This window comes from Cenococcum geophilum, assembly GCF_001692895.1.
Source record: "Cenococcum geophilum 1.58 unplaced genomic scaffold K441scaffold_12, whole genome shotgun sequence".
Classification (NCBI taxonomy): domain Eukaryota; kingdom Fungi; phylum Ascomycota; class Dothideomycetes; order Gloniales; family Gloniaceae; genus Cenococcum; species Cenococcum geophilum.
The window spans coordinates 2,328,796-2,337,149 of record NW_027137570.1 but is presented as its reverse complement, the minus strand read 5'-3'; the positions used below and the strand labels follow the sequence as shown (position 1 = coordinate 2,337,149).

Sequence of the window (8,354 nt, the reverse complement as noted above, 5' to 3'; positions counted from 1 at the left end):
TGATGGCAACTTGCCATCATGTGACGGCAGTTTGCCGTATGTGACGGCAACTTGCCTCATTCCCGACAGTCAAAAAGTAGAAAAAAAAATGAAATTCCCTATATAAAATAAAAAATTTTAACTTTATAACATTATAATAAACTTTTATACTTTTAAAATAATATTCTAAATATACTAAGTTACAATAAATATAAATATTTATGCGATATTAAATTTTTTTAAAAAAAAATTAATATCTAGTATTAAATATTATAGATCTTATTAGGGAACTAATAGGATTTCTAAAAGAGTTATAGGTTTTAAACCGAAAAAAAAGCTGTAATAGCTAGATTTAATATATAATATAAACTTCAGCTATTTTTTAAAGCTTTAAAATTAATTATATAGTTGTTATATATAATTTAATAGGGTGGGTTGTCTTGAAAATTCGCTTAGCACGGACACTTATGACACCTAACTGTACGATATCGATAAGAGCCTACCAATCAAACCGGTCGAATCAAGCCTCCGTTCTCAGAAATACGAAGCCTTTGACTTCGTTGAGAACAATGTTCCGCACAGACCACTCACGCTAAGGACCTTGACGGGTTAAGGGATAAAACGGCCAAAAAAATTAACAGTGCCCTCGCTCCCCTCAGAAGGACATATGGCATACCCTAAACGGCTTCAAAGTGTGCAAAGAAGCAAAAAAAAGAATCTAGGTCGTGCCCGGATTCGAACCGGGGTTGCCGGAATGTCCGAATATCAGAATCCGGAGTGATGACCGCTACACTACACAACCAATATGTTACTCGAGAGTTTAAAACCCCACATTAGTCGTGCGTGAAAATATTTAAAATTATATCAATTTTTAAAATTAGCTCATCTTGGTATAAAAATTTTAGCGAAGAAAACCCACTACAACCCTCATTGCAATGCAGTCTTGAAAGTTAAGAGCCTCGGTTCTCGCAATACGCAGCTATGACTTTCAAGGTGCGTGTTCCAAAGGGGGCTATCAGTTTTATTATTTTGTAGGCACCTAGGTTTCCTATTTTCATCGCTGAGACTGGTTTCTTCTATTTGAAGTCTTGCGAACTTCCCAAATATTACAATTTAGTGTTACTATGATCAGTTATGAATTCGAATTTATTTTTCAAAAAGTTGATAGGTGGAATATAACGTTATAGGTCTAGTACACCTCGTAGAGTCTTTACCAGGTCACTTAATATCCCCTTAGTCCAGCTTAGTATAATTTCGCTATCAGGTTTATCTAAGCTTAAACTCACTAGACTGCATTTTTATGTTACCTCTGCTCCAATTATTTGTTATTTACGTTCTCAAAACTTTTATCGTAAGGTTAGAATTATTATCGTCATGTTGTTTCCTATGAGCGGGGCTGTAGCAGTAGGGCAGATTAAATTAAAGATAGGATAGTAGCTCGCTGTGAGATCTAAGTTGATGCAAGTTCGTTGACCGTTCCACAATTTTTGGTGTTGGTGGCTGGTTTAGAATCACTAGCTCCCGCCACTAGGCTTTTCCCGCCGCCAAAGTTGCCCTGACAGCGGAATGTTTGGACATCCCACCACCTTATCGCAGGTTTCCGCTACTCCGCTGACGACATTGCTCCACTATTGTCTCAAAGCTTCTACACCATCTTGTCAACTCCGATTGAAAGCGCGTGTCGATCTTGGTGATCAAACGGCAGAATCTATGCCTTTTGAAGTAATAAGCACGGCCATTTAAACGTATTTTTACCCACATTTGGGTACAAATGTACGCATTTTGGTTAGCGTGATCAACACACGCTTTCAACCGGATGCGCCAGGATGGTGTATTAATGCTCTAGCAACATGGAAGAGGCTAGTCGATACGGTTGCTAGGGCTGGAGCAGTGCGACAGATACAAATCCTAAATAATGCCATATTTTAGAAATGACTCACTACCAGTCTCTCAAATCAATACTCTCTGCCTCTATTGTACATACCTGGATTGTCTATACAACTTCCACCTCCAAGCCAAGAGACTTGTCTTGTTCTTTCCGCCCTCTATTACCTGTCACATTTACACCTCTCGCTTCAACATCATGCAACTCAAGCTCCTCATCATCACTGTTTTCACCTCCACTGCTGCGGCAAACTATAATGCCACAGGCACCGGTGGTTATATTCCAACTAGCACAAGCGGTCTCTCACCAATTATGACCTCTTTTCAAGGTGCTGCAGCACCCTCGACCCAACTCCCAGGCTCGGCGCTAGCATTTGTCGTTGCAGCTGGGGTTGCACTCGTAAGTTATTTTCCTCTCGCGACTATTCCTTGTTCTGGTGAAATTCGTCCAACGGTTATCGATAAGATCCAGTCAATAGAATCAATAGGCTTCGTGATCGAATATATGTGGTTGTAGAAGCTGTGGATTTCAATATCCCTTGCAACGCTGCTTCGCGTCCAACGGTTATCGATAAGGATTAGCCAATCAAATCGTTAGGGTCAATGAGCCGTGATCAGATATTTGAGGCTTTTGATATCTACATAAAACGCTATAAGAGCTTAATTTTTGGTGGAGAGTCGTGCGATATGTGAGCCCCAGTACTTGTCCTTCCTGCACAATAGAATTCTACAGACGCTACAGCCAAATAAGGTTCTTCCACAACGCTGAGGGCGTTTCTAATCCTTACTATCACGACTCTGTCTTGTGGTGTTGGTTGATAAATTTGCCAAAGCCTTTCTACTGCCTAGATGATGTGTAGTAGACTTCCTTCCAGCGTCTATGCAGGCAGAGCAGTTCTGTGGCTTTGTAGCCTGAAGCTTAATAAGCTTGTGTTGTACCACTGGCTCCTATATAATATCATCTATACCCTTTCTTTTGGCGACTTTGTGTTTGGGGTGTTTTTGAATGTGAATGGAGTTCTTAAAAAGCGTGTTCCGAAGGTCCTTTCTGAATTGCTTATGTGACTTCTTACGCTTATGGTAGTGCTTTACAGGCTTATAAGATGATAGCTGATAGCAATTACTAATAATTGTATTAAGTAAGAAGTGGAATAAAGGCTTCCAAGTCTTTCTATGTATCCTTTGTGTGTTATAATAGCTCCATAGCTGGTTTGCCACATCCACCCCACATATATAGCAATTATACTCGTCTATAAAGTTAGGGATTGGGAGTTCTTTGGTAACATTGTTGCCGAATACCTTGCGGGTTTGGGTAGCTCCTAAGGCTGTTTTTGTAGGTTGTTGTTGTTAAGTTACAATATAGGATTGACCTGGCGATATATAACGTTAGCGCGTTCTTGGCATGGTGTTAAGGCTCTTAACACTATAGAAAAACCTATAGAGCTTACCATCGTATACAGTAGATATAAAAAGGACTATATTGGCGTCCTTCTAAGCAAACTCTATTACCTAGTGGTCTTTTAATGTAGATCTATAGAGCTCACCCTATAGAATCTGTGCTGAATGCACTAGCTTAAGCTTTAAGAGTTGCCTATTAATTTGCTCTGGCCGCTTCTTCCTTTTTTATCCTTTTAAATCCTTTATAATATCCACGGAATCCTCCCCTTATTCCTCCCTCTATGTTTTAGTTGTTCTAACTATTCTAGCGGCGCCAATTTTAAGCTCTCAAAGGCGACGAAGAAGCTTAACGCTTATAAATAGGTTATTAAGCTATATAACGTGCTTTCCTGAAGGATATAATCGCTGCTAAGTAACCTCGTGCCGTTGTGTAAGGAAATTGAGGACTACTGCTTATATCTTACTAAAGCCTTCTACTTTGGTGTAGTGACTATTAAGGTCAATAGGGCCCTTATTACCTTTAGCGTACTAAATCCAATCCAATATATAGCCCTCATTCGCCAGAATCCATATCTTAAAGCCTTCTAGTGTTGGTTTAGATGGAATATTAACTATTTCGGACACCCATCCTATAAATCTTTAAATAGTCTCGTTAACAGCGAGGTGGGCTCCAGGCTCATAAAGCTTCCGGCACGTCAGTTATAGATACTTAGAGAGTTAATCAACACAATTAAATGTAGATTGGAAGGCGTTCCCGTCGTTAGGGGGGGTTTCTATAGCTCTAAAGTAACGATTAAGCTGCTGGAAGCGGTTCTTTAATATATAGTTTTTAACTATATGCGAACAGCTATCTAAGTCTAAACTGCCCCAGTAGTCCTTAATGGCTAATTCACTAGTAATTCCTATATAAATAAGCACTCTAAAGTACGCGTACAGTTCCTCTCTAGATGTTAGTTGCCATGGACGAGCCCTACCCATTAGGGCGTCCTCATCAAGAGGCGCATAAGCCTCTGCGTAATCATTTAACCACTCCACCAGCTTATCCATCATCTCATCTGTAAAGAAGAGCTTAAAAAGCTCTAGGGGAGCACTCGTGTCGACATTGTTTGGAAGATTTGGCTCGCCATGCGCGTTATAATCGTCTATAACATAGGGTTCGAATTTGGGCAGCTCCCAAGGCTCTGGGGGTGGTTCTTTCGCAATACGGGTGGGAGGGACGATGTATTTAGTAGGCTTAACGACATCAGGGTCAAGGTAGGCACGATCAGAAGGCATGGTGGTTAATTATATTACCATACAATTGTATGGACGCGTCTGCGAATATTTGAAAACGGTGTTCGCGCACGGACCAACTCTCGTTGGACGCCAGCGTTGCAAGGGATACAATTGCTATATACACTCAATCTTTGGAGTTGAGTCGCTCAATATGAATATTGAGTCGGTGGAATATAGTCTATATCATTGGAAGTGCGATTGGAAGGCATAGTTGATTGATGTATATTAATTGAATCTATGCAGGTCATAAAGGATACCAAATTCAAAAAGTACTAACTGGTCTTCTCAGATGCTATGATGTACGCATTTTTCGTTTCAATTCCGGCTTTGTTGCACTCTAGGGAACGACAGCGCATCTGAGATGAGAGTATTTTAGAGATTATGATTTAATTTGCACTGGAAAATTTAGCGATAGCATTTTGAAAGGGCTGCATACTTTTGGCGCAAAACGAAGTATCCATATAGGAATTGAACACGAGATCATGGTAATTGGCATGTATATAGAATAGATTATAAGCCAAGACAGATTATTCAAAATGAAGGAAATATAAAATGAGGTGGCATCCAAGGACATTACTTTTCAAGCTCGAAGTGCGCTCAATGATCATATTTAGTGAGGATCTGTCGCGAGATTAAATTGGGTGGAGTAGGAATGAGCCCCGCGAAGTCGCGTAAAGAGGGTTCGCGTCGTCGTCAGAACATTTCTATCTCACAGCATGCGACGTCGTAATGTATCCCCCAACAACGACCATGGCCATTGAAGATGGAAATCTGCTGTGTGGGCTATCGTAAGTATTTCCCCACCTATTTCATGGGTTTGCAACAGCTGACACAGATAGTACTAAGAAGTTTTCCACTCCGGCACGAACTGATTCCTCCTACAACCCTCTTCACACCTTCGACCTCCCAAAAGGTACCGAGAAACATTACCAGCAACAATATGCGGATATGTATTTCCTGCGACTTGCTATGCTCAAACCTGTCGTAGAACAAAAAGCTGAAGAGGCCTGGAGAGACTTTGAGGTGATTCTTTGGCATGATTCTCAGAACAAATTGGAGGGCCTTTTACTGATACTCCGCATGAAAGATTGCAGGGGAAAGAGCAAGACGCGTGGATAGGGTGCTTGATGTCCGGCAAGGCGAGCTATGCTGGGTCGTGGGGACGGTGTTTATGGAGATGGCACTGAAGCCGAACATCCTCGATGACATCTCCAAAGAGGTATGCTGCTTTTTTCTGAGTGTAACATCATATCGCTAATACCTTTTTACAGCACTGGATAGCAGCCCCTCCAGCCCGTGAGAAGTACATTAGCCCCAACGGTGACGACAAAATGACGCTGGAAGATGAGTCGGGACGATTACGCATCACTGGAGATTTCCTCTCAACAACTAGCTATGTTACTGGCTGTGTAATGGCGGCGCTGGGTACAGAAAATGCAGATGGATCATTTGAAGTCATTGCCACAGAATTGGCCGACCTTCCAAGGCAACCGGCGCGGTGGGAACGAGATGAAAGCCAACTTGCCCTTTCCGGGAAAAAAGTCAAACAAGAAAGACCAAAAGGAGGGAAGATTGCTATTGTTAGTGGTCTAGAGATTAGCGGGGTCTCGGGAAACACCATACTTCTTGATATACTCATGGAGTACCTCTTAGGCGAATCGGCCGGAGGGGTGGAACAAGCAGAAACCAGAAAAATAACTCGGTTAATAATAGCTGGAGGAAGCCTTGCTCATTCATCTCCTATACCATCAAGAGAAGAACTTGCCGCAAAGAAAGGCCATAAGAAATATAGATACGATTCGTCAGCATACGACGCAGCGCCTACTGAACATTTGGATCTGTTACTCTCAACTTTATTACCGCAACTTCCGATAACGATTCTTCCAGGCGCTTCAGATCCCGCGAGTGTTTCTATTCCACAGCAACCTTTACATCCGGCTTTGTTTCCCCAGAGCCGATCATATGCCAATCCACCAACACAGTCTAAAGACCAGCCCGGCGCATTCGATAGCGTAACCAATCCATGGGAAGGCGACATAGATGGATGGAGGTTACTAGGTACAGGTGGTCAAACTGTGGCTGATGTTCTTAAATATGTTGAAGACGACAATGTTCTGGATGTAATGGAGGCCATGCTGAGGTGGAGATGCATCGCTCCAACAGCACCGGATACTTTGTGTAAGCTATATATGGTCTACTCTCATGTTTCTTCGGCTTCTTTTTCTTTTACATTCCTACGTTACTCATTCAGAGTATAAAACATGCTAATGAATGCGCGCAGGGTGCTATCCATTCCGAGACGATGACCCACTCCTCCTCAAAGACTGTCCCCACATTTATTTCGCCGGGAACCAGCCCCAATTCGATTCTAGGGTTGCAGAAGGACCTGCTGGTCAAGAAGTGCTACTAGTGGCGGTACCAAAGTTCAGGGATACGGGAAAAGTTGTTCTTGTGGATTCAGAAACACTTAGAGTAGAGTGTAAGCAGTTCGAGATCCCGGAGAATGGTGGAAAACTATCGTAAGAGTTATGTGTCTGTATAACTATAAGTTATGACAATTCTGTACGTAAGGCGGGTATTTAATTATCTATGTGCGTACTATCTCTATTTATGCAGCGTGGGTGTTCAGGAGTTGTTTTAATGAGATGACCTAGCTACTTATCACCACACGGCATTCCCAATGTCACCTACTTCTCAATCCCTTATTTCACTGGTTGGTAACTTGATGTTATATGCATATCTGTTGGAGTCGAAAAGGGTTATAACCGGAGCGGAAGCGGTAGAACTATTACATCTTCAAGTTTGGGCATCCTTTTTAGCGCGCTTTCTATATAGCTCATACGAACTAAAATTAGAAGCTCTATAAAGCTCTACGGCTATTGAAGCTCTACGGCCACGCAGCGATTAGCACTCAGTGAAGGGGAATTCAAAGGGGTCTCCCCTTTGAGATTTGATCTAAAAACTCTACACAAAGTCCTCTACAACCCTTTTAACGAACCCAAATATAAAACTCTATATACTGGCTTGTAATATATTTAAAGCTTATACTATACTACGGCTTATAATTATATCTTAAATCATTAAAATATTTTAAGCTTTAATATATTTTAAGTTAAAAAAGCTATATATTAGGTGTAAAGCACACCGAGACTGTATATAGAAGTATATAGACACCCCTACGCATTACGTGCACTTCACGTGCTTCGCTTAAGGCTATCTCTATTTCTATATACTCAACGAATCCTCCTATTCCCCTTAAGGATTCGTCTATATAGAATTAGGCCCCTTTTGCTATATATTTAAGTTACCTACCGTTTACCATTGCCTTCCTCCACGCTATGCTCCTTGAAAGTATCCTATGTGGTAAGCTACGTTCTCAAACAATAAATAGTGTAACACTATGGTTGTCTGTATCGGCGTTGAGATCGTCCAAAGGAAAGGAGCTTTTGGTGTGTAGTGGGCAGCTTTGAATAGGTGTGCGTGGTCGGCCTCGATATAGATAGATGTTCCCTCTTCCGTTTTGATAGAACTATGCCCCTGCAGGTATTAAACCTACTCTCAAAGGTCCGTTGAGGGCCGAGGAGGCCAAACAACTTGTGCTTTAAGCATCCAGGAGGTCTCTGTCTAAGAACCTCCAAGGGACCTCTCCTTAAAATGCTGAGGCTTTTATTGCTAAAACAGTTTCTTCCGCGTTGGCATGCCTGAATACCACTGGTTATAAGAAGAAAACGGGCGAAACAGACAGCATCATATCACAAGTTGAACGACAGTGCTTAGGGACTTCATGGTATCCTTACTGCTGGCGCTATTTTGCGACA

General features: G+C 41.7%; 3 protein-coding genes and 1 non-coding gene across 4 annotated transcripts; 2 read left to right on the top strand and 2 right to left on the bottom strand.

The window, feature by feature from the left end:
* Positions 1–699: 699 nt before the first annotated feature.
* K441DRAFT_t12 lies at positions 700–781 on the bottom strand. Its single transcript has one exon. It is a non-coding gene; the product is annotated as a tRNA-Gln (tRNA).
* A 1,027-nt stretch (positions 782–1,808) lies between these two features.
* Positions 1,809–2,447, top strand: K441DRAFT_40598 (uncharacterized protein). Its single transcript, XM_067641502.1, has one exon. It carries the CDS (start codon positions 1,895–1,897, stop codon positions 2,378–2,380), a length of 486 nt encoding a protein of 161 aa, XP_067506289.1. The 5' UTR covers positions 1,809–1,894; the 3' UTR covers positions 2,381–2,447.
* A 2,384-nt stretch (positions 2,448–4,831) lies between these two features.
* On the bottom strand, positions 4,832–5,197 carry K441DRAFT_40565 (uncharacterized protein). Its single transcript, XM_067641501.1, has one exon. It carries the CDS (start codon positions 5,108–5,110, stop codon positions 4,916–4,918), a length of 195 nt encoding a protein of 64 aa, XP_067506288.1. The 5' UTR covers positions 5,111–5,197; the 3' UTR covers positions 4,832–4,915.
* Positions 5,198–5,237: 40 nt separating this feature from the next.
* Positions 5,238–7,422, top strand: K441DRAFT_656791 (uncharacterized protein). Its single transcript, XM_067648066.1, has 6 exons — positions 5,238–5,324; positions 5,376–5,559; positions 5,624–5,755; positions 5,808–6,714; positions 6,818–7,127; positions 7,191–7,422. Exons 1-5 carry the CDS (start codon positions 5,287–5,289, stop codon positions 7,057–7,059), a joined length of 1,503 nt encoding a protein of 500 aa, XP_067506287.1. The 5' UTR covers positions 5,238–5,286; the 3' UTR covers positions 7,060–7,127; positions 7,191–7,422.
* The last annotated feature ends 932 nt before the right edge of the window (positions 7,423–8,354 follow it).